Source organism: Elephantulus edwardii, unplaced genomic scaffold (genome assembly GCF_000299155.1).
Source record: "Elephantulus edwardii isolate Elephantulus edwardi_28Jun2011 unplaced genomic scaffold, EleEdw1.0 scaffold00114, whole genome shotgun sequence".
NCBI classification, from domain to species: domain Eukaryota; kingdom Metazoa; phylum Chordata; class Mammalia; order Macroscelidea; family Macroscelididae; genus Elephantulus; species Elephantulus edwardii.
The window spans coordinates 11514346-11540773 of NW_006399864.1; the positions used below are offsets into that span (position 1 = coordinate 11514346).

A 26428-nucleotide genomic window follows, 5' to 3' on the forward strand; every position below is an offset into this window, starting at 1 on the left:
ATAATCTGTTCTGCATATAGGTTGAAAAGGTATGGAGATAGGATGCATCCCTGGCATACGCCCTTCCCAATTTTGAACCATGCGGTGTTCCCTTGCTCTGTTCTGATGACTGCCTCCTGGTCCAAGTATAGGTTTCGCATTAGAACGATCAAGTGTTCTGGGATTCCCAAATATGCCTAAAGACAGCCTTAACTTCCTCACTCTTAAGGAAGACGTGCCTACTTCCCCCAAGCAAGGTTTGTTTGGGTTTTAGCAGTCCTTAGGACAATCAATATTCTTCAGCAACACCACAATTCAAATAGATTGCTTCGGAATTAGGAAAATCCAATAGGGATTTGAAAGGGTGGGGTAATAGTAGTCATATATCAGTGATGATTAATTTTATGAAACAAAATATATGGGAATGATTGTATGAGGCACAATGTGATGAAACACAATGTATATGAATTTTGTATGACAACCAATTGAACAGAAAAATATTTTATAAGTAAAAAAAATGGATTGCTTCTTCTTCCATCTTCCTTCCTCACTGTGCAACTTTTGCATGCAAACAACAGAACCTGGAAGAAATGCAAGCATGAAAAATGTGGGAGAATGAACAAGTTTGGACAGAATATTGAGGAGAATGGATACTGGATCGCCAAGGAACATGTGGGTGAGTATTGATTTTTCTGTGGCAAAGGCAGACTGCAGCCACGGTGCGTCATTGTAACCCAGAGTGGTAAAGACGGTGTGAGATGCCCCACACTGGCTTTCTGACCACAGAAAACAGTTAAGGGACGTCAGCAATGCCAGCCACCAGTGAAAAGTGAGGAGAGGACTGCAGAGGAAGAGAACCAGAGCTGATGCCCTATTTCTATGACTGAATGCTGAGGAGAAAACCCCCAAAACTTTAGCCATGTATGGATAAGTTAGATTTAAAGCAGTGTAGAAAAGGCATTTAAAAACTGAACTATACTATGGCACAAAGCAGTAAAGAAGTTACTGCAGGTCATTATTGTAGTCAACTGCTGTTTAGTGGGCCAGCAACTCATGGCAGACACTTAAAGAAATGAAGAAAGTACAGCCTGTTCTATGCCATCCCTATGATGGGTTGCAGATTGGACCATAGAACAAACAGGTTTGTCCTGGAGAGGGTGAAGCCAGATTGTTCCCTGGAGTCAAGGATTCTGAAGCTTCATCTGACATACTTTGGGCATGGTGCAAGGAGGGAGTGGTCCTTGGAGAGGGACATCATGTGTGGGAGAGTGGAGGGACTGCTCAGGAGAGGAAGACTCTCGATGAGATGGATCGATTCTGTGAGTGGAGTGGTGGAAATGAATGTGTTTGAGACGGCGAGGTTGGCACAGGATAGAACGGCGTTTAGGGCTCTTGTACATAGGATCGCTATGAGTCACAAACGACTCAATGGCACATAACAATAACAACAATCCAAGGGACTTTCATAAACTTATTTTTTCAAAATAATTTGCCAAGTCTCACAATTTTCAAACTCACCAAGTTCTGTCCCACCTTTAGCTCTTCAAATATGTTCTTTGCATGCATCCTAGCTTGTCCCCAACCCTGCTCTTTCCTTGTCTGGCATCCTTTAAGTTCTAGATGAAATGTTGCTTCCTTGAACCCTCCTGAGTGAAATTTGAACCCAATTTTACTTTTTTTTTAAACTGAGGGGAATTTTTTTTTACATTTATTGAATTTATTATTAATTTCAATGAAAATTTACAAAGACTTTGGATTTCCATTCATTCATTGTTGCACTTTTCTCCCCTCCCAACCCTCCCACCTAGTACACTACCCTCTTGGAAAAGTAAAAGAAAAATTCTTTCGTTGTTTTACAATCCCTCCCACCAGGTCCACTCCACTATGCAGCTTTCGCTCTGGACTCCTGTCATGACAAAAATACCTAATAGCATATCCCTTTTAAACAGTTTATTTCCTTCATCAGTATACATTATTGAACCCATCTTTCTCAGTCTCCCCCAACCCCAATGTCAGTCCTGTTTTAGAACAGTGACACCAAGCAGTATTTGTCCTTTTGTGACTGGGATATTTCACTCAGCATAATGTCCTCCAGAGTCACCCATTTTGAATAATATTGCATGAGTTCCTTGTTTTTCAATGCAACATAGTATTCCATTGTGTGAAAATACCACAGCTTCTCTATCCATTCATTTGTTGATAGGCACTTAGATGGTTTCCAACTCCTTGCTATTGTGAACAAAGCCACAATAAACATGGGTGTGCATATATCTGCTTGGATGTCAGCTATGGTCTCTTCAGGGTATATTCCCAGTAGTGGAATTGCTTGGTAAAATGGTATCTCTATTTGCAACTTTTTGAGAAAGCACCACAATGCTTTCCACAGTGGTTGCACCATTTTACACTCCCACCAACAGTTCAAGTTTCTCCACAACCTCACCAGCAGTTGTTGCTTGCTGCTCTGTTAAATGTTGCTATTCTGACTGGGGTGAGATGATATCTCATAGTTATTTTGATTTGCGTCTCTCTTAGAGCTAGGGATTTTGAACATTTCTTCATGCACTTGCTAGCCATCTAAATGTCTTCTTTGGTGAAGTGTCTGTTCATATCCTGTGCCCACTTTTCTATTGGATTATTTACCTTTATCTTGTTGTGGTGCTCAAGTATTTTATAAATTCTGGATGTAAGTCCCTTATCTGATATGTCATTACCCAATACTTTTTCCCAGTCTGTGGCTTCCCTTTTTACCCTGTTGGAGAAGTTTTTGGATGTGCATAGGGATTTGATTCTTAGAAGGTCCCCTTCATCTATTTTATCTTCTCCTGGTTATAGGTTCAATTTTATTCTTAACACTCAATATTCTTGCCTTCGTAACACTAAAGACATTTGGCAATTATCTGCATATTTGTTATTATCTGTTGACTAGGTTTTTCTATTAGACTTGGGGAGGTGCGGGAGGGATTGTGTACCAATGAGGGAGTTTTTCTTTTGCTTTTCAAGGAGAGGAGCAAACGGGGGGAGGGGGAAGAGGGAGGAGGGGTTTGTGTGGGGAGAAGGGTGCAAAAATGAATGAATGGAATTAAAAAAAAAGAAAGAAAGTTACAAAGACTACGGGGCAGTGCACGGTGCACAGATGGGAAACGAAGAAGAAGAGTCTGAAAAGGCAGAGCAGGGGCAGAATGTACAACACCTCTCAGAACTTATTTGGGATTCAAGATTTCAAGTGGAATGTCATGACCAGTTGGTGGAGAAACAGTACCTTCTAAGATGAAGGAAATTAGACCAGAGAGTAAATTCCATACAATGAACCTCTTGATATTGTGTTGACTCTGACTTATGGACAGTCCATAGTGTTTTCAGTTGCTGGTTCATAGAAAGTAGAGCATCGTGTGTTCCTTGCAACAAACTTTTGGGTGGATTCAAACTTCAATCCTTTTGGTTAGCAGTCAAGCATGTTAACCATTTGATCCACCTTGGGACTCCTGCTATATGCGTACTGCAGGCAAGTTCCCTGTTGTTTATACTAACACCACCAGCCTCTCTCTTAGTCTCTGGATCTCTCCTCTCCTCTAGCTCCCAACCATCTCACCTTCTATCTCAGTGACTCTTATCTGAATCTCCTAACACTCCTGCTCACAGTTTACATGGCCTCATAATTTCAGTTTACTTGTCACATTGAAAGCCTTATGGAGTTTCCCATCCATTGAAAGCTTGTGTAGTGTTGTTCTAGTATCACATACAGAGCTACAATTAGTTAATTTCAGGTTTTTTATGAATGGAGTTTTAGGAAGATGAGAGGTATCGTTTTACTTTTCTACTTTTTTAATTGGATCTTGAGTCGTTTACCCTCTTACTTTTCTCTTAATCTAATATTCAACTTCATAGATGTAAAATCTCAGATATTATTATTGTTGTTATTGTTGACAAAGTTAACTTATAGAATGGGACTTAGGTTTACAACTATCATCAGTGTTTCTTACACCTTCCCTTGAGTTGGTGGTAAATCCCAGGCAGAGCTGGACGGGAGCTGAGAAGGCATCCTGGGATGAAAATCTATTACTATTGACTTCATTCAAATCAAAAGATGTTATAGGATAGAGTGGGGCTTTACTGTTGGGTTTTCAAGCTGCAAACCTTTATGGAAGCAATTGCCTCATTGATTCCCATGAGAACAACTCCTAAAACAGGCAACTTGATGACATCTAACAACACCACCCTTCATTTAATGGTACCTTCAGATATCTATCAGCCATTTAAAAGTTTTTCCAGATACTCTGTTTTGATTGGAATTAACAGTGACAATTGAGTGAAGGAGATCACAGACATAAATAGTTCTTAACAGCTGACTAAGGTTTACAAATTACCTAAATACATATGAAAAACTGTTCTTGAGTATGAACTAGAGGTTTAATTCAGGCATGTCTTAAGTACATTCTGTATCTGAGTTGTGGGATCAGTTCTTCTATGTATCTTTCACACTGAGTTTGTTAGTAAGTCAAAACAATCACATGTGCCTCTTTTTCAACCTGACTTTAGTGCAAGGAAGAAGATATCAGGCTGCTAACTGAAAGGTCAGTAGTTCAAATCCACCAGTTGCTCAGAAGAGAAAGCTAGGGTAGCCTCCTTTGGTAATGATAGATTTACAGTCATAGAAACCCAAAGGAGGTTTGCTAAGAGATACAGCTGACTCAATGACAGTAGGTTGGGTTTGGGCTTTAATGCAAGAAAAGCAGTCTTGGTAGGTCAGTGGTTAAGGGCTTCACTTACAGGTCAGTGGTTTGAAATCACCTGCCACGTTGTAAGAGAAAGACATGCAGTTTGTTCACATAAAGCACTCAGAACTTGGCAGTTCTCTGTCCCGTTGACTCACTAGAGGCAGAATGAACTCAAAAGCAGCAGATGGGAGATTTTCTGATTTAGTGGAAAAAAATGCTTGAAGAGTTTTCAATGATTGTATAGCTGCACAGCCAGCAAGTGAAGGTGAATGTGATGGTGGTCGAGAAGTTATGTGTTGGACTACTAACCAGTAGGTTGGCAGTTTGAAACCCTCAGTCACTCCTTGGCAGAAAGAGGAGGAAAAACATGATCTGCAAAGACTGGAAACCTGGAGAACTTTATGGAGAATTTCTACTCAGTCCTACAGGTCTGCTGGGAATCAAGATCCACCTGGTGACAGGGGATTATGGGTCAAGTCAATCATTTCAAAGTGAAGGTCAATCTACAACACACTTAAAGATTGTCCATAGGAAGTAATAGAAGTAAAATATTTATATTTAAGAGATAATATTTTATTTAAATATCTAAAATATAAATGAATAAAAAGAAAACAAAATAAATATGAATTGCCCATAGTTTGACATCCATGACCTAGAACTACCCCAATGGTATTCTAAGCATTTATGCAGGGAGGGAAACCTTTCCTAATGAACCTTCAGAGACCGTTTAGTACTGTTTGTTAAATCAGAATGCTAATTAGGTCTAAGCAAATAGTCTAAATCAACCTAAATGCTTGTTACTTTGACCAATTATAGGTGCCCAGTAAGTGTTTGTTTAAATTCAATAATTCTCTGTCCGGAGGGGATACTCCTGACCATGAGTGGCTGAACTGAAAAATACAGGCTGTTAGTCGTGAATGAAGTTGGCATACACCAGTGCACTTGAACTCTACTCTTCAGAGACCCAGTCATAGCAATGAGACCTCATTCTCTTGCTTTGTTCAGCCCAATGTATATTAGTGATATTTCTGAATTTACCCAAATCACTTGAAATTTCCGATAGTATGTGCAGTACCATGAAAAGTGCAAGGGTCTCAGAATTAAGCACGACAATCTAGGATCACAAAGCTGTTCATTGACCCCGCAATTCTGGTGCGCGTCGTGTTAGCTTTCAGGCCGTCTTCCTTCCATTATGATCTACTACGTCTTTCTTTATTCTGTATTTTTCCCTCCAAAGGCCACGGCTTTCCTGCTCGGTGTTGTCTGGAATATTGATTTTAATGTTTCAAAATAACACCTCTAGGCTTTTGATTCAACTACTAGTGTCCCAACTACACACATTCACCCCCGAACTGTTTATATCTTTGCGGTGCTAGAAGATGAAATGAAAAGCCTTTTCCTTGACAGAATACATCTAGCAAGTCTCAATCCCACAATTACACCAGGGTCAGGGGGCACGGCTCAGGCAATAGAACAGATCAAGAGGGATTTTGATTCTCCTGTTGAGTAATTTAAAGCAGCAGCAGTGAATCATTGTATTAAGAGAACCTACTTTGGTATCAGACAGAACCATGTGGAGCTTAAAGCAAATGCCTAATTTGTCACTTCAGCAGTTAGCATGAAGTTCAGCTCCAAGTGACATAAAACCCCAAATAGGAGCTTTTCTGAACTGCAGCCCTGCTAGTTGTATCTCAGGCAGTAAGAAGCAGCAGCTAAAGAGGTCCCATGATTTTAAAACACTGCTTGTAATCTTTGTCCCTTACAGTTGCAGACTATTGGTTAAAGTTTAATGAAATGGTTTTGTCAAAGTAAAAGGAAAGCTTGCATACACAGTCTTTATACTGCGTTGTTGTTGTTGTTATGTTGTTAGGTGCCATCCAGTTGAGTATGACCCATAGTGGCCCTATGAACAACCCTGTCCTATCGAGCACCATCCTCTCACTTCCTGACACACTAGGGCCCATCGCAGCAGTCATCGTGTCAATCCACCCGGTTGATGATCAGATCATCTTCTCCTTCACTGGCCCTCTGCGTTTCTGAGCATCATGTCCCTCTCTAAGGAATAGCTTCTCCTAGCAACACTCTTAATGCATGCGAAGCAAAGTTTTATCATCTTTGCCTCCAAGGAGCCCTTTGGCTGTACTTCCTCAAAGATTTATTGAAACCATCAAACAATATCATTAATATCAACAGGCAAGCAAAATACTGCTGACGATTATTCAAAAACAGAATAGTACATGGAGATGGAACTTCCACAAATTCAAACAGAATTTAGAAGAGGTCATGGCACCAGGGGTATCATTGCTGATGTCAGATGGATGCTGGCTGATAGTAGAGAATACCAGGAAAATGCCTATTTACGCTTTATTGATTATGCAAAGCCATTTGACTATGTGTCTCATAAAAATTATGGTTGACATTGAGAAGAATGGGAATTCCAATACACTTAATTGTGCTCGTGTGAAATCTAGACCTAGAAAAGAGGCTGTTGTGTGAACAGAGCAAGGGAACATTACACGGTTTAAAATTTAAAAGGGAGTGTGTATCAGGATTGTATTCTCTCTTCTCTCTCTTATCCTGAGGACCCTACAGAAAATTAAATGTTGTATCTCCTCCCGTGTGATTTACTGCCTCTGAAAACCTGCTGGAGGGTCAGCTATGAGTCAGTTCTGACTCCATGACACACAACAGCAACCCTGATAAGAAAAAGAGCTCTGGTGCCCTAGTGGTAAGGATCTGTGCTGCCAACCAAGAGCCATGAGGTTCAAATCTACCAGCTGCTACACAGGGGAAAGATATACAATCTCCTCCTGTGGGATTTATGGCCTCTGAAAACCTTCTGGGGGGCCAGCTATAGACTCATTTGGACTCAACAGCCCATAACAGCATTGAGAAGTAACAAAACATATTTGATGCTGGGTGGAAACTGATTACATCCCACTGTTAGCACCCTGTTTTACAAAGAAATGCACATATTTTGTAATAAGAGCATTTCTGAGCTTAACACTACACTATATTACAACATTCTCCTGGGGGAAAAGTACCAGATATATACCCAGTTGCTCTCTGAGTCACTCTGCTTGCTTATTACAGACATTTCACATTGAAGATGACCCTGGGTGTCTGTCCCTCTCCCCCATGACTTTGAGACTGTGGAAAGTCACTGAAAATGCTTCTTTAGGAAACTCACTGAAAATTATTCTTCTATAAATTAGTTGACTAATTCCTTTATGCCAATTATTTTGCTTAACTTTTCAGCATATCTAACATTAGTCACCATGTGCTTCTTCCTGAAATTATTTCTCTTGACTGTGATGTCCACGGAATGATGCAGTCTTGGTTTTCCTCTGACTTCGCTGGCTAATCTCAATTTTAGTTGTTTTAATTGTTGCCTTTCTTCCTTTTTTGTCTGTGTCCCCTTATTCTTTGGGGCTGTGTCCTGGTACAACTTTATTTCTCATTTCTCACTTTAAATATTCATAAAAGGATGTATGTTGTTTCTAGCCGTTGTCTTATCAGGCCCTGACTAATTGTGATTCTGCACAAGAGAATACAATTGTTGTAGTTGACAGGATTTTACTGACTGGCTTTAGGAAGTAGATCTTCAAGGCCTTCTCCCTAATCCGTTTTACCTGAACGCTCCACTGATATCATCATACAATCAGGCATTGCATTTGAGAGGTACTGTCTGGACATCAAACCTTGGTCTACTGCCTGGAGGAGGAGAATTCTGCAATGAAATCACTGCTACCTCAGGGGACGTACACCTATTCCTTTCCCTTATGAATGTCTTCTTATTCAGCCCTTGGCATTTATGAAAATAGCAAAACATCAGTCATTTTGTGTGATAATAACATATGCCTGACAATAACTAATGTTGACGTGTTGTGATGTCTAGAAATAGGCTGTAATGGCCAAATTTACATGTCAATTTGTCTTGACCATGATTCTCAGTGGTTTGGTAGTTATACAATGATGTAACTTGGTAGTTAACTTATGTTTACTTAATACTGATTTTCATATCAGAAGCTAGTCTTTGGAAGATCTATGTCAGTGAAGAGTGAGTGTGTAGCATTGAATACAGTCTGCATACTGATAGGATCTAATCCTATCAACAGCCCCAAGGGTAAATCTCATTGGTAACCCCACATTTTTACATGGAAGTTGACATGATTTGTCAGAAAGTGCCAGATTTGACTTTTAGTCCAAGGTGTCTAACAGCTTTTTGAGTTATCACTATCACACTACAACATTCTCCTCCAAAAAACAAGTACTAGTTTCCCTGTATATATTTAATTACTCCTTGGGTAGCTGCACCTATTACAAGCATTTCATAATTGAGGTGGCTGAGAGTAAACTCATGATTCTTGCAATCATTACTTATTGAGCACTTACTATGTGCCAGGCACTGCTCTAAGCACTAATTGTGCCTCAGTGACCTACAGGGACAGTCTCTGACTTAATGACATTTACTGGATAGTTGGCAAGAGACACAGTAAAGCAAACAGCCTCATTTTATGGTAAGCACTTAAACAAACAAGCAAACAAACAAACAAACCCAGAGTGGGTGGATAGAGAAAGATGGAGAGGTGTATGTAATAAAAAGAATAATACTTCCAAAAAGATATCCAGCCACTACTCCATAAAACCTGTAAATGTGTTGAAGTGCCTGCAAAATGACATTTTCAGATACGATTAATACTAAAGGCCTTGAAAAAGGGACATCATCCTGGATTATGCCAATGAGAGTACAATAAAATCACATAGACCTTAAAAGTAAAGAGTACAGTGTAAGAATGGGTCTGAGAGATGTGACAATGATCACAGAAGAAGTGACAGAGAGAGTGAGAATAGCTGAGCCCGAGCCCATCATGATATCCTTTTCCAAGGAATAGCATCTCCTAGCAACATGTCCAAAGTGTGAGAGACAATGCTTTGCCGTCTGCCTTCAAAGAGCACTTCAGAAGCCCCTTTTCCAAGACATACTTTAGTGTCCATCCTATTTTCTGACGTTAGGAGAGGGATGAGAAATAAAGACATCCAGTCAGCATCCGAGCACATGGTGGTCCCGTTTGCTGAAATGGAAGAAGCTTAGGAGCACTGGGAGGCTGGTCAAAGTGAGGTACAGTTTAGGCCTTCAAGTCAAGATGTCAGATAAACTGGTATTTTGAGTTTGATTCTCAGGGAGGGTTTGCACTAGAGACTTGTGGTAAGCAAAACATCATTCAGCACTGTGCCTCATCCCAATGAGGTACCAGCTTATTCCCTGAATGTGCATAATTGTATATGCACAAGACTGCCAAGCAAAAGGCTAGCAGTTCTAATTCATCAAATGCTTCACAGGAGAAAGATGGGCAGTCATGTCTCGTTGGGATTTAAGACCTTGGAAAACAATATGAAATTTCGACCTGACTTAGAACCCTCTCTCTAGCGGTGACTTAGAGGTTGTCTTTGATGTACTAAATTGTTAGCTCTCTTTATAAAGATTTGAACTTTTGCTTCAAAACATTTATCACAATAGTTTTCTGTCTCTACATGACACTGCTTGTTCAGTATCTTACCTCCAGTACCAGCACCAAGCATATAGTAGATGTTCAGTAATTATTTTTCAAAATAATTTATGACAAAAAAGCTGGAAATCATACTTTAGAAATCATTCTCTACAGAAGGCCTTATGTAATTTTTTTGTAACTTATGTCTAGAAAAGGTCTTGGAGTCTCACTAAGCTGCTAATCCAAAGGCCTGGCATCTCTGCAGGGCTCCCACCAAGGTCTCTAAGTTAAAATGTTAAGTCTCAGGAATCCCCTGCAGGGTCTCTAAGAGCAGGGGAAGGAGTGACTATTGACAAAGGCCTTACTAAAGACACCTGGAAATAGTTTTAAAATACAGTCATTTTGTACCTGTCATCAAGTTTCACCTTTTGACTCCACCCTCTTTTGAAGTTAGGAAGGGTGAGAAAGGATTTGTTATTTTCCTTCTTCCATTTGTAATTTTTCACAATTATTTGGTAATATTTATTGAGCAACTTCCATGTACCAACCACATAGAGTATTGTAAGTAAATAAAACATAGTCTCTGCTTTCACAGAGCTTGTATTCTAGTTTATCTATTTAGGTTTAAGGAAATTATGAAAAAATCATATATATACTCCAACTATAACAGTCAGATCCTATTTGACGGCGCACACACACACACAAAATTAAAATTAAAAAATTATACCCCTTGAGACAGCAGCAACCCATGACTTACCATCCAGGGGATTTTCAGAGGCAGTAAATCACACAGGATCTGAGTTTCCATCTTTCTCCTGTGGAGCAGCTGGTGGCTTTGAACCATGAGCTTTTGGGATCGTAGCACAACTTCTTGCCACTAGGCCAACAGAGCTCCCTATATTGTATTGTTAGGTACCATCAAATTGAGTACAATCCATAGCAACCTTATGAACAACAGATCTGAACCCAGTTCTATCCTGCACTATCCTGACATTTCCTGACACATTAGAGCCCATTGAGGCAGTCACCACATCAATCCACCTGGCTGAAAGTCTTCCTCTCCTTCGCTGACTCTTCACCCTTCCAAGTATCATGTCCCTCTCCAAAGAATAGCCCTTCTTAGAAACATGTCCAAAGTATGTGAAACAAAGCATCAACATCTTTGCCTCCAAAAAGTACTCTGGCTGCACCCTCTCCAAGAAACTTTTGTTTCTTGGCAGCCTGTGGTATGTTTGGTGCTCTTCTCCAACACCACAACTCAAAAAATTCTTCTTCTGTCATCCTTATTTACTGTCCAGCTCTCAGATGCATAGCAAGTGATTGGAAAGGCCATGGCTTGAATCAAATGCACCTTCTTCCTCAAACTGACATTACATCTCAATAATTTCAAGAGTTCTCTTACTGCTGACGTTCCTGTTGCAATATGTCTCCCGACTTCCTGACAGCTGGCACTAAGTGTGTTAATTGTGGATCCAAGTAAGATGAAGTTGTTGAAAGTTTCAATCTTTTCTCCATCTATCACGATGCTGCCTACAGGTCCAGTGGTAAGTATCTTTGTTTTCTTGGCATTGAGATGCAATCCATATCGAAGGCAATATTCTTTGATCTCCTTCAACAAGTGCTTCAAGTCCTCCTCCCTTTCAGCAAGCAAGTTGTGCCATCTACATAAGGTAGGTTATTGATGAATTTCCCTTCCTTCCCGATGCCATGTTCCTCTTCAGAGTCCAGTTTCTCGAATAATTTGCTCAGCATACATTTTGAATAGGTACAGAGAGAAAATATAATCCTGACACATTTGCATCTTAATTTTAAACCATATAGTGTTCCCTTGTTCTGTTCACACAACAGCCTCCTGATCTATGGATCTATGTATAGGTTTCACATGAGCACAATTAAGTGTCTTTTCAATTCTCTTCAATGTTAGTAATAACTTATTATGATGCCCACAGGTGAAATGCCTTCCCATAGTCAATAAAGCATAAATATACATCATTGCGGTATTCTTTATTTTTATCCAGGATCCATCTGACATCAGTAATAAAATATCCCTGGTGCCATGGCCTCATCTAAATCCTGCTTGAACTGATTTTACATGTATACAAAAGTATTAAGAGCCAGAGGAAGTATTGTGAATGTTAACCTTTTTTTTTTTTAACATAGGATAACTAGATAAGCTTCTTAAGTAACACGCCATTTGGGCACAGACGAAAAGAACCTGGGAAGTAGACAGAGCTGAGGGTTCGAATCTCAGATTGACAGGTATGATGTTGCAAGCGCCAGAATGGACTACTTCCCATCTTTTTGGACCAATCTCACAAGACTGAAGTCTGATGAAGTGTGAACCAGAACATGTTCACCAATGCATATAACTAAAAGATCCGTCCAGATTTCTAAAGTGGGACTGAGACCTTGGAAAGCACCCCCCCCTTTTTTAAAAATTTTATTTTATTAATTTTATTGAACATTTACAGAGATTTTGGATTTCCATTCACTCATTGTTGCACTTTTTTCCCTGCCCACCCCTGCCCCCAGTTCGCTCCTCTCTTTAAAAAGTAAAAGGAAAATTCTTTCATTGGTATACAAAGCAAACCCCCTTCTGATCACTCTTTTTTTTCCTTTTTGCTCAGAGCAAAACGACAAGCACCAATCACCAAAGGAACTTGAATGTTCCACCCTTAGGGTCGGCCCCGCCCCTTCCAGCCATCGGCCCAATAGCGCATCGCTTCGCTCAGAGTCGCTTCTGAATGGTCGGCGGAGTGGGCGGTGCTTTACGCGCTGTGACGTGCTACGTCATGACGCGGAAGTCGTAGGCGCTGCTTTGAAATTGGGCTGCGGGGTCTTGGGGAACCAGAGTTCTGTCTGAGACTGAGCGTCTGCTGGGTTTGGGGCACACAGAAGCCCCCGACAGAAGACACCCCTCAAGAGCCCGGCTTTAGCCTGTGGCCTGGGGTCGCAGGCGCGCCATGTCCACGCCTCCGCTGGCCGCGTCGGGGATGGCGTCCGGGATGGCGCCTGGGCCCTTCGCGGGCCCCCAGGCTCAGCAGGCCGCCCGAGAGGTCAACACGGCGTCGCTCTGCCGGATCGGGCAGGAGACGGTGCAGGACATCGTGTACCGCACGATGGAGATCTTTCAGCTCCTGAGGAACATGCAGGTGAGGAGCCTGGAGGACTCTGCGCGTGGGGGAAGCAGGGTGATGCTTTGATGGGGTCTGTGGGTGTCTCAGAGGCTGTCCTGGGTAGTCACCCCATTCACGTTCAGATGTGTCCCCAGTTGTCACCCTCACCCAGAATACGGGGTTAAGGTGCTGTTCTCCCAATATTATTGAAGCCACATTTTCTAGATGTGGCCGGTTCTTCACTAAGTATGGAAAATGTTAATTATGTGGAGTTATTTCCATTCAAGGCACAGATCAATCACACTCCACACACCTTCTTTAGGTTACTTTATTCCCCCCGCCCCCTTTTTAACAGCTTCATTTTGGTGTAATTATGCAGGAGACTATATCTGTTTAAAGTTTTAACTTTATATTCTCTTAGTTAGAAGTGTTGCTGTAACAGACATTCCGCAAGAGGAATGTAATAGATCTGCTCTAACAGGCAGGCTAATTTTCTTTCAGTTTAAAGAGTCTTAAAAACACTCTTCGCTGTCATGTAGGAACCAACTCCTAATTATGTCTCCAGGCGATTTTCGAGGCTGTAAATCTCACAGGTGCAGAGCAAACTGGATTTGAACCATACACCTTTGAGTCAACAGGGCAACTCTACCTACTAGGCCACCTGATGTCCTTTTTAAGTTTAGGAGGCTAGAAGTCCCAGTTCAGGGCCCTTTGCATCAATCTTCACCCATTGTGCTTATGACTGTCCATCAGTCTTTTCTTAAGACATTTCTCTTGATGGATTTAAGACACTCACCAGTCTATGCAAAGAAATTTGGAGAATGGATGCCTGACTGGAAGAGATCTGTATTTGTTCCTATTCCCAAGAAAGGTGATCCAACAGAATACGGAAATTAATGAACAATACCATTAATAGTACATGAAAGCAAAATACTGCTGAAGATAATTAAAAAATGGGTACATAGCTAGGGAACAGCCAGTCAGTCAGGCTGGGTTTAGAAGAGGCTATAGCACCAGGGATATCATTGCTGATGTTAGATAGATCCTTACGGAAAGCAAAGATTCCCAGAAGAATGAGTTTTTATGTTTTATTAACTATGCAGAGGCATTTGACTGTGTGGATCATAACAAATGATGATTAACACTGAGAATGGGAATTTCAGAACACTTACCATGGACTGCCAAGAAAACAAATCAGTCTGTCTTGGAGAGGGTGAAACCAAGTCTCTCCTTGGAGGCTAGGAATTTGAAGCTCTGTCTCACGTACTTTGGGCACATGGCCAGGAAAGACTAGTTCTTGGAGAAGGTCATCATGCTCAGAAGGTTGGAAGACATGCGCAGGAGAGGAAGACACTGGATGAGATGAATTGAGACAGTATCTGGGGCAATGGGGGTTGGTATGTTGGAATTAGTGAGACAGGCTTAATGCAGGGAAGGGTTCAGAGCTCCTGTACATTGGGTCACTGTACATCACAGGCAACTTAAAGGCACATACAAAACCACACTATTTTAGTGGTTTTATTTAAGCCTCATGCTTAGAGTCAACAGGACTTCGAGGAGGGCCTTTGTATTAGAAGTCAGCTGTTACTATATTTTGGAGGAACATTCTTCTAAGTGTTAGAACACTGTTCTGTCAAGATGCTGTGCTGAGGTAACCTTGGGTTGCTGTGATGCTGAACCTTGTGCCATTGGGGTGTCAAATGCCATTGGTGGGCAGTGTTTAGTGGAACTCAGTTTAAAGATAGATCTAGAAGCAGGAGTGGCATCCACTTCCTAAACAACATGCCTCTAGAAACTTTGTGAACTTTGATAAATGATTATAGATAATAGAAGGGCTTCAGGCCTTTTGTTCATAGTCACTATGAGTCATAATTGACTCAACGGCAAACAACCACCACCACCGTCTAGTCAGAACCAGCCTGTGGCTTATCCTCCAACACGTATTTCAGAGGCAGGAAAAGCGCAGGAAGAGATTGCCCATCTTTCTCCCATAAAGCAGCTGATGGATTCAGACCTTTACGCTGCCAGCACAGTTCCTTACCACTCTGCCACCAGAGCTCCGTTAAAAGATTTACAGGCCTCAGAACCCCCAACGAAGAGTCTCTAGGGGTCACAATGAACTTGTGACAGTGGTTTTGGTTTGGTTAGGCCACGGTGAAGCCAGTGAGAGCTGGCATTCAGAAGTCTGTGTCTTATGTCATCAAGTCAGAACCAACTCTAAAGTGACCTTCCAGCCAGTTTTCAGAGGCTCTAAATCTCTCAAGAGGAAATTGCCCATATTTCTCCCACAGTGCTCCTGGTGGATTCGAACAGCGTGCCTTTCGATTGACAGTACAACCCTCTACCCAGTGGACCACCTGAGCTCAGTGAAAGTACCTTGTTTTCCCAAGTCTCAAATATTTTCTGCCTTTAACTTACCAAATTACTAAGGTTCTTTTCTTAACTTTAATTTCTCTGTCACCTCTTTCAGTGGAAAAGATTTGCGTTTTCCGTCTCTTAACAGGTTTCTGCCATGAACAAGTTTGAACTTCTCCTAGTTTTACTGTTTGTAATGTCTTTTTTCTGGCTACTTTTTCCCAGTATATGTCAGTAGTCCTTTCCTTTTTATTTATGAGTAGTATTACATTAAAGAACACTGATGGAAAAAAAAAGAAAAGGAACACTGATGATGCAAATCATTAAGCCCTTGACTTTATTTTTCTTTTTAAAAATATTTTTATTGGTTTTTATATAATCCTTTACATTATGTCTTATTCAAATATGTTGCATTTTGTGCATTTTGTACAGTCATATACATTCTTTTTTTTTTTTTTAGTTTTCTTACAGGGTTTATATACACTGTGGATCTCAATTTTTTTTTTTTATTTATTTTTTTTTTGGCTTTCCATTCATTCATTGTTGCACACTTTATATTAAAAGCCCTAGACTTTAATGTAAAGTCACTCATTATTCAGTGCCTGGTGGGCTCTGACGACTAGTGACCTTGTGTACAACAGCACAGAACCCTGCCCAGCCCTGGCTGTTCTCTCCACTTCTGCTCTGATGAAGCCTGTTACGGCAGCCACTGTGTCAAACCAACTTGATGTGGGTATCCTTTTTCTCTGACCTCTACTTTACCAAACTTGATGTGTCTTTCTTCAGAGACTGACCCATCTTCATAACAGTCTCTCCACCATCCTCACTTTTAAGCCTGGGCAGTTTGCACCCAGCCTGCAGATAGATCCTGGGGAGAAAACGTGACCACCTGTTTCAATAAGGATTATAACCCCAGAAAACCCCATGGGTTAGTTCTGTCACATGGCCTCACTGTTGGTCAGAATCCACTCAGTGGCGTTTAACAATAACAGTATTACAGGGTTTGAATTTATCATGAATTTTGTACCTATTCATCTCTTCGTGAGTATTGGACTTGCTTCCACTTGAACTGTTGTGAAAAAATGATGTGAACATTTGCTTTTGAATTTGTTTGTGGGCAGGTTTCTTTTCTCTTGGCTAAATACTTGAGAGATTTGCTAGATAGGTCATGTGGTAAATGTTGGTTTAACATTTTAAGAATTTTTTTTTATAAATTGATGCACCATTTTTACATTACCACTTCCTATACATGAGTGTCTTCATTTCTCCACAGAGAGCTCTGATGGCCCTGTGGTAGTGAATTATGCCACAGACCCAGAGACAAGTAGTTTAAATCCACCAGCTGCTCCAGGGAAGAAAGATGGGCAGTGTCCTCACTTGTGGTTGGAGTCTTCAGTATCCAGTTGATGGATGGGCATTTAGAGTCTCTTCTTTCCCAGAGGATGATGAGTGTTGGGAGTACAGCCTCTGAAAACCCACTGGAGGGTCAGCTATGAGTCAGTTCCAACTTGAAGGCAATGAATTGAGCAGAATTTCTCCACGTCCTCACCACCACTTGTTACTGCGTGGGTTTTTGCTTTGCCAGTACTTTGTCTTTAGGTTTTAATTTTGTTGGAGATACTGTTTCAGTTGTTCATTTATGCACTTTACTTTTGGTGTCAAGTCTAAAGCTTTGTCTGGCCCAAAGCCACAAAGATTGTTTTTTCCCTCTATTTTTCAAGAAATGCTATTAGCTTTTTGTTACTTTTTATTTTACTGTTTCTGTGTGGTGAGATGTATGGATCCAAGTTAGTGTTTTTGCATTTGTATATAGTTTTCCCCAGTGCCATTTTGCTAGTCTATTTTTAATACTTGCTTATCTCTGAATTGTTGCTGTTAAGTGCCGTGGAGTGGTAGACAGCTTATAATGACCCTATGAATGAAATGACCTGAACATTTGTTTAACTTTCATTGTTTCTCTAAATTCATAAAATTTCTGGAGGCAAGCTATTTCAGAAATGGTGCAAACCTATGAATTAGAGGGTATAAACTTTTGGGAGGTTTCTTCCCCTAGTTATAAAAGTAATATGTTTTCAGGATAGTATTAAATGTTATAAAAGCAATCAATACAAAGACAATCTAAAAGAGGTATAAAATTATGACAATTATATTTAAAATTAATATAATCAAATCTTCAAAGTCCTGAAGAACAGTAATGTCAGCTTAAAGACTAAGATGCACCTGATTTAAGCCATAGTCTTTCCAGTTGCTACTGTATGTTTGGAATGTGAACAGTGAATAAACATGACAGAAAAAGAATTGATACCTTTGAGTTGTATTTGAGAAGAGTACTGAATATGCCAGGGACTACCAGAAGTACACACAGGTATGTCTTGGAGAAGGTGTAGCCAGAGTGCTCTTCAGAGGATAGGATGGCAAAGCCTTATCTCACATACTTTGAGGCATGCTGTTATGACAGGATATTTCTTGAAAGGGGATGTGAGGCTTGGAAAGATGGAGAGTCAGTGAAGGAGAGGAATACCCTCAAGATAGATTGACATAGTGACTGCAGCAATGGACTCCAGCATATCAGAGATGAGAGGATGGCACAGCATTGAATGGGGTTCAGATCTGTTGTTCGTACGTCCCTGTAAGTCAGACCGGACTCGATGGCACGTAGCAGCAGCAGCGGCATGTAAAAGATCATTTTGGGGTCATTTTTTTTTTTATTTTATTTTGTTAATTTTAATGAACATTTACAGAGATTTTGGATTTCCATCCATTCATTGTTGCACTTTTCTCCCTGCCCACCCCTCCCCCCCAGTTCGCTCTTCTCTTTGAGAAAAGAAAAATTCTTTCATTGGTGTGCAATCACCCCCGCCCCAAGTACACTCCACTATGCTGCCTTAATTCTGGATTCTTAGGATAACCATAAGTGTCTCTGATTGTGTAGCACACCTAACAAGATAAAGATAAGGAGTAAATGACCTCCTAGGACTTAGCCACTAGTTATTTTTAACATACACGCATTAGTTCTGAGAGAAGGAATAGCTAATATTTGTAAAATTTTTCCAAGTAAATGACCTCCTAGGACTTAGCCACTAGTTATTTTTAACATGCACGCATTAGTTCTGAGAGAAGGAATAGCTAATATTTGTAAAATTTTTCCCATGGTCGGTATAGCTGTCAGTGCCTTACTTGCTGCTGCATTTATCATGAGCACAAGTTCCAGAAGAACTTTCATCCCCATTCCATGGTTACGGAAACCGAGAGTTGGAGAAAGATGGATTATTCTTCCCAAGATTTTTATACCAACCACTTGATAATTCTGATTAGAAATAATGACATCTGTAAAGAACAAATTTTAGTTTGAACATGACTAAGATGGTTCTTCCTCTTGTCCTGCCACTGTCACTGCCTTTGGGGCACATCATGATTAGTTGGTAAAGAGCAACCACATGCTTTTTCTTGTGTTTGCACAGAACTGAAAAGAAGAGATGGTGATAACAGGAAGGTCTGGACTGCAGAGAACTTAGTTCTTGAGGAATCCATCTTTTAAAGGATTCTGCTTTTTAAAGCTGTCCTCTGAATCAGTGATCCAGAGAAGAAGCTCCACAAATACAAACTGCTAAGAGTACTTACAGGGAATTCTGGTGGCGTGGTCCATAGGGAGTTGCTTTGCTAGCCCTGAGGTGGCCCCTCTCTGGCGGTTCAAATCCACCAGCTGCTTCTTTGAGAAAAGATAGGCACTTTCTTCCTGTGCAGTATACAGCCTCTGAAACCCAGCTGGAGGATCAGCTGAAAGTTGTTTCTGGCTCAGTGGCAGTGAGCTTGAGTTTGGAAAAGTATCTGTACACTCTCAGTCTGGAGAAATTATTTGTAAGCTTGTTCTCCTTAGTCATTTGAGAATCTGATGACAGTTAGGGATCTTCTTCTGGGAGAAGTTCTTAACATGGTTAAATATGAAGAAGCATTTGCTTTTTTACAATATATAGATAGTTTCTGTCTACTCGCTTGTGCTTCCAGAAAATCTTGATGGTCACGACTTTATATTTTTATTCTTCTGTTTTGCCTGGTAAGCTGCCAAATGGTGTCACTTACCACACTGGAACTTACCAAGACCGCTTAGCAAAGCTGCAGGATCATCTTCGCCAACTTTCCATCCTCTTCAGAAAGCTGAGACTGGTCTACGACAAATGCATCGAGAACTGCGGTGGGATGGACCCCATTCCAGTAGAGGTAGGTTTTTCTGACAAAGAGACAGTGGATTTGAGACCATTTCAAGTATGTGTGTTTTCCCTTCTTTAAACTGAAATTCTATCTTATTAAGTAAGATAGCAGTTTTGGGGTTTTTTTGTTGGGGTGTTTTTTTGTGTTTTGTTTTTCCCTGAGCAAATGAGAATGTAAACTATACTATTTATATAGGACTAATACTGCTATTTTTGTGTTTTATATAACTTTGTTTTGGATTCTGGCTGCCAGGTTTATAGCAATGATCTTATTTGGTAGGGGCTTGTCTTTGGCAATTCTCTTCACTTTAGTAGGAATTTTAATACTGTTGTAAAATCTTTTTCAAGTTATTTTCATGGAGGAATGCTACAGAGAATTTTTTTCATCATTTTTTCAGACTTGCTATGAAATCCAGTGGCTTCACTATTTTTAAAGCAGTCTCCAAATTTAATCTTGAGTCATAGTTTTTAATTGAATATACATGTTATTTTTATAGATACATAGTCCTATCCTGATAAATTCTATTTCTACCAGCAGTGGCAGCTGGAAAAGTTTAAACTTTCTTGTGTATTAAAGCAATTTCATGATCAGTTCTTCCTTTTTTGGACAACAAACAGAGAAAAAGTAAACTGCAGGAGCCTGAAAAGAAGTGGTTGGAGATATAAGAGAAGGATCAGAGAGTTGTCACTACCAAATGCTGCAGTCAGAGGGATGAACAGTGGCTGGGGGGGTTTCTAAGGGGAAACTATTGATACATTTGAGCATTGCTTTAGTGAGATGGTGATAGCCAGAAGCCAGATTGCAGTGGGTTGAAAATTAAGACAGGAGGGAACTAGAGCCAGCAAATGGGTATCAGTCTTTCCAAAAACTTGAATAAAAAAGCCTGCGAAAGAAGCAGTAGATGGAAAAAGGGATGGAATTCCAGGTTTTTCTTTTTCTCCCCCAAATAGGAAGACCTGCTGTGTTTAAATAATGAGGTCAATAACGGGCTGGGAAGGAGAGAAAGGGCATATCTAATAAAGACAGGGAGCGGGAGGGATTGGAGGCTTATCTCTGCGCCAGGAGAGAAGGAAAGATGTGATGGTGTGTACATTTTTATTTGTTTTGAAAAGCGGCCTCAGTTTATCTGGGTTGTCGACACTCCATTTTACCAGAGTTACACACTGCTGGGATAATTGTTGGATTGCTTATCCTTGTTCCTGCACTGGCTTACGCATTAGACAGCCAACCACAGGGTTGTGATTCAAATCCACAGGAGCAGGTGAAGCAGTGAGCTTCAGTAAAGATTCACAACCTTGGGCACAGGAAGGTGCAGTTCTGCCCTAACCTGGAGGGTAGCAGTGAGTTGACATTTACTTGACTTTTGATTCCTGCTTTCATAATAGAAGGAGCCATGTGGGCTTAGGGAATGTGTCACCTATTCCACTGTTAAACAAGAGTTGGCAGTTCAAGTCCACTAGGAGCTGCCCAGGAGAAAGCGGAACAGTCACCTCCTATAAAATTTACAACCTCAGAAACTGGTAGAGGGTCACTGTCAGTCATAATCAACGCTATGCCAGTGGCTTTGGTTTTGATTAGTGGTGTAGGGGAGTTTTTGTTGTTTTGTGTGCCATCAAGTTAGAACCTACCCAAAACTGTCTCTCTCCAGGGGATTTTCAGAGACAGTAAATCAATTGCATGGGAGGAAATTGCCCATCCTTCTCCCTCAGAGCAGCTGGTAGACTTGAACCACGTGCCTTTGGGATTGCAGTACAGCCGCTTATCCCTGAGCCACTAGTGGAGACTAGATAATTGCTGATGTCACATCAAGGAGGCTTTCATTCTTTCCTTCAGATACCTTGGGATGTCATTAGATAACCATCATCATACATATTTAATTATCATTCTGTTACACGATTCATTTACATGTGTTTGTGCATATAAATCAGTTCTAGCATCTAGTGGAAGACTTGGGGAGACTTGCACAGGCTCTGAGGATCCAGCTGGCCAGGTACTGGCATTTCTGTAGCACACACCTGTGAAGCTCCAGCCTTTCTAGTATGCATGAGGGAAGGTCCATCTCCGGCACCTACCTCAATAGGCTGTAAATTTCTTAGCAGCAAGAATCACTTGGCATTGCCACTTTTTCAGTGCCTCACTCATTGTCTGGCAATTAAGTATTTGCTGCATGAATGAGTGTTATTACCTAATTGTGAAAAGAGTTGGGAAGAATGAAAAGATGTAGAATGTGTGGAAATGATAAACTTCTCCTTAACCTATGGTTTTTGCTACTCAGCTGAGCTGGGGCCATCTGGTAAGAAAGTGTGCTGCCAACCCAAAGGCACGCAGTTCAAATACACCAGCATCGCTACACAGGGGAAAGACGGGCACTCTCTTTTGTGTTTTCCAGTCGATAAAAATCTGCTGGAATGTCAGTTTGAGTCGTTTCTGACTCTCATATATGCCAGAGTACCTGTGCAAGTTAGATCCTGTTTTGTTCACTTTTAGTTCTTTTTCTCTCTCCCAGCAACTTATTCCCTACGTGGAAGAAGATGGCTCGAAGAATGATGACTGGGCTGGCCCACCTCGCTTTGCCAGTGAAGAGAGGCGAGAAATTGCTGAAGTAAATAAAGTGAGTTACTCGTCTGAACATTTTGTTTCAGAATTTGTCATGAAAATGACCAGGGAATCTAATGTAGCTCAAACTCATAATTTGAATTACAGAATTACATGAAGTTGTTTTCATGGCAAATTCAGCCCATTTAGAACATAGCCTTAATCCTGCAAGGTAAGCAGAAATGCCGTCCGAATGGTCAGAGGAGAGACAGTCCAGCTCCAGGCAGAAGCCCTCAGTCACTCCGTCACAACCCATCTCCTTTTCCTTTTCTAATCAGAATCCAAGCTTACAGCACTTTGGGAGCAGCAGATGCTGAGAATGTACAACTAGGAAACACAAATAGCTAACATACAAGAAATTTGTTGTAAAAGCATTATCGTGCTCACAAACTCCCCAGAAGAAAGGTCGTGACTTGGGTGTTTTTATGTGAAAGTTTCAGAAGATGAGGATCAAGTAATTCTCATCAACCCTTGAAAAGCAGGACCTGCAAAGCCTGAGAGCGTAGTGAATGCAGCTGCCTGTCTAACTCTGTCTGACGTTCACACGCCAAAAATTCTTAATTCCAATTAGTAAGTTCTTCAGTGTATTAATACTTAGTCTCCTGCAGCTAAAAAAGGGTTTGCCTGAGGTATATGAAGATAATTCATTTTGTAGATGTAATCTCAGTAAATTAAATGGGGGAATGTTTTTCCCCTTGGTAATTGATAGAATTGCTTGTGCCTTTACACACTTAATGTAGAGACCCTTCCTTCTGGAAGTGTTTGGGGTGTAATTTGGTATTCTGATTCTGCAGTCCTCTGGTTTCAGTATTTGTCTTCTTTCTCCTCTCCCTCTCACCTGTTTTCTTCTTTTATTATTTAAACATGTTCCACTCTCTCCATTTGGGGGGAAAAAACAATAGAAACCCTGACTCTACCCTCCTACCATCTGCTGCTTCCCCCACTTGCTTCAGAATATTGATCATTTTACTAAAAAGGATTAATATAAGATTTATACCATTCTCTTAAAATGCATTAAACCAATTAGATTATTAGAAATCCTACTCTCAAGTAGAACAACATTAAGCCTGTAGTTATCTCTAAATTGTGTTTTAAAAATGTTAAATATCTAAGAGATTATATAAAAAGTTCCTATGTGGGTATGAAAACAGTGTTGTTGGCAGGCGAGCAGCAGCAAGGTCTGATCTCCAGTGGTTTCAGAGGGCTGGAGGCAGAAAAGCCCTCCCGGGAAATCAGTAAATCAAAACATCAGCAGCACAAAACCCGTTTTGGGGGCGGGGGGAGGGGTCAGGTATGCCACATGACTTCCTCAACTACTTTCATAAATTTAGCATTAACGGCACTTCCCATGGCTGTACTCCTAAGTTGTTGTTTGTCAGTTGCAATGGCCATACAGAACTCACAGAGAATATTCAGGAGTGTGAGATTTAATAGGGAAGTTGTTGTTTTGAGTAGAAACCAACCCTTCGCCAACCCAGTAGCAGGTTTTCAGAGGCAGTTAATTGCATGGGAGGAGATTGCACATTTTTCCCTCTTAGAGCGGCTGGTGGAATTAAACTAAATACCTTTGTGTTGGCAGTACAATTCCTTACAGTTTCTTCTCAAGTGCACTTGGCAGGCAAGCCTTCCTCTAACCTTCACCTTCACCCGGTCCTGCCTTAGTGCTCCCCACAAGTGTTACAAATCCGACCAGTCATGGCATCCCCCTCACTTTAGCAGTAAGCTTGGCAGTCCACTCCCGTGGGATTTACAGCCTCAGAAATTCATTGGAGGGGTTGACTGTGTGTTGATTCAATTCGATGACAGTGAGAGAAAGAGGGAGAAGCAGCCAGGTGGTAAAAGGCAAAGCCAAGGACCAGAAAAATTGCACTTGTGGGGAAATTAAGCTAGCCTTATACCATACGTCACAATTTCAGAGAAGTTAGTGACACCTGCAAAACAAACTATTGGAAAATTAAAAATGAATTTTGAAATTCAGGAGAAAATAAAATAAGTTTCACAAAATAAAATACTTCAGTGGTTTTAAAGTAAAAGGAACAATATACATTAAGAAGAATATTTGGAGCACATTAACAGTGATAAATGAATGAAGAAATTAATAACTCGGAGTAGGAAGTGGGTAGCTTCGACCTTGAAGAGTAAATAGTGTTTGACAGTCCAGAGAGCAAGGCCTTTCTTTACCCTGACAAATTTGAATAACAGCCAACTGAACTTAACTCTCATTCTGTTTGGTTCTGTAGCAACAGTAAAACTGGAAAAAGAGGTGCAGGCAGCCCCCACATGGGGAATGTCCAGCCGTCCACAGCCTGTAGTTACAAACCATGTCAACTAAAGCCTGTTACAGTTTGAGATTTGTACAGTGGTTCCTAATAACAAGTGCATGCTACTGTGCGACCTGCATCAAAATGATAGCATCATATACACAGAGATGCAGTAGCATTAGTTAAAGTATACTGTTTAAAATATAGTATCCTTAATATCACTGTGTTATAGTAAAATATTTTAACACATCGGAGGTATATTTTTGATTTTGTGTTTTTTACACGTAGAAAGGTACAGTGGTCAGGGCCTGCCGGACAAATGTCTGAGGCACACTGCCATTCCTCAGGGGGAGGCCTGACATTTTCCAGTGTGTGTTTTGACAAATATTTGGTAAAGGGTATTGGATAAGAACTGTACCTCACTATTCTGAGTTAGTGTTCCAAAATGTCAGAACGGTCCCCAAAGTGTCTTGGTGCTACCTTTTTGTTCATTCTAGGAGTCCGTTCAACTGGTAAATTCATTCTGGGATCTCTGCTTTTGCTCATTTCTCTCAAGTGGCAGGGAGTTTCTCCTTTAATGACATGATTGCGTTCTTTTACTTCCACATGAGAATTTCTCTGTTTTGAGAAAGAGCTGAAGAGCCATGAGCAGAGGTCAAAGGTGGCAGAGGATCCAGATTGGTAAATTCAGGGAAACCTAAATTAAGAAGGCAGAGAGAATGAAGTTAACTTCTAAAAACAAACAGCCCCTAGCTGTCTGTAGAGCAGGTTTTCAGAGGCTGTTAATCACCCTGGAGGAGAATGCCCATCTTTATCTGTACAGCACTTGGGTGATTCAAACCATGGAGGCCACCCACTCGTCCTGGTGCTCTAGAAGTTACCACTACATTGCGAGTCAGAACCGACCCGTAGCTGACCCTCCAGCAGGTGTCCACAGGCAGTAAGTTGCATTGTAAGAGATGCCCATCCTTCTCCCACAGAGCAGCTAGTGGATTCGAACCGAGTGCCTTTGGGATTGCAGTGCAGCTTCTTACCTTACTACAGGCTAGGGCAAGGTTCACATTTGTTGGCAGGGTCTCTCTGAGTTGTAGTCTCCTCAGTGGCCCCTAAAAACCTGTCTTGCTTTTTACTTTAAAAAAAAATTATGGAAAATCTGTTTTTAAACAAAAGAGAGAACCAGAAGCTTTGAAATGATAGTGAAGGCTTTTTGTTTGCTTTTCTTTTTCCTTCCTCCCCACCTCCTCTCCACCCAACTCCCTTTGAGTTTTTAGGAAGGCTTTTACTCTGACTTTTTCTTCTTTTTCCTGTGGACATTTAGATATTTTGGTGCCCACAGTGTTTGACCAGCGATGCTCTCTGTCATCTTGCATAATACAGACAGGGGACAGGTTCTTTGAGAATAAGATAATAACCAAAACCCTGTGGGACAGTTTTCCTCAAAATCAAACTCCCAGTCCAACAAAAAGAGCAAAACATCACCCATTTTATGTACCCGTTTCAGCTCTGTTGAACTTGACACCAGAAATAACATACTCTTAATGCTGCCACTTATTTGTATTACTTTATTGTTGTTGTTGTTGTTAGGTGTCGTCGAGTCGCCTGCGACTCATAGCAACCCTGTGTACAACAGCCCTAAACTCCGCTCTGTCCTGTGCCAATCGCACTGTCTCTGACACTCCCATCCCAAATATCCCAGTCACTGAACC

General features: G+C 40.9%; 1 protein-coding gene across 2 annotated transcripts in view; it reads left to right on the forward strand.

Annotated features, from left to right (window-relative positions):
* The first annotated feature begins 13133 nt into the window (after window positions 1-13133).
* The window catches only part of MED30 (mediator complex subunit 30), a 24648-nt gene continuing 11353 nt past the window's right edge, over window positions 13134-26428 (forward strand). Inside the window, exons 1-3 of one of the 2 annotated variants that reach the window (XM_006892345.1) lie at window positions 13150-13338; window positions 19717-19875; window positions 22373-22477. In XM_006892345.1, coding sequence (XP_006892407.1) covers window positions 13150-13338; window positions 19717-19875; window positions 22373-22477 — 453 coding nt within the window. Of the gene's footprint in view, window positions 13339-19716; window positions 19876-22372; window positions 22478-26428 lie in introns of both variants that reach the window. The other variant, XM_006892346.1, reaches the window with a different exon arrangement.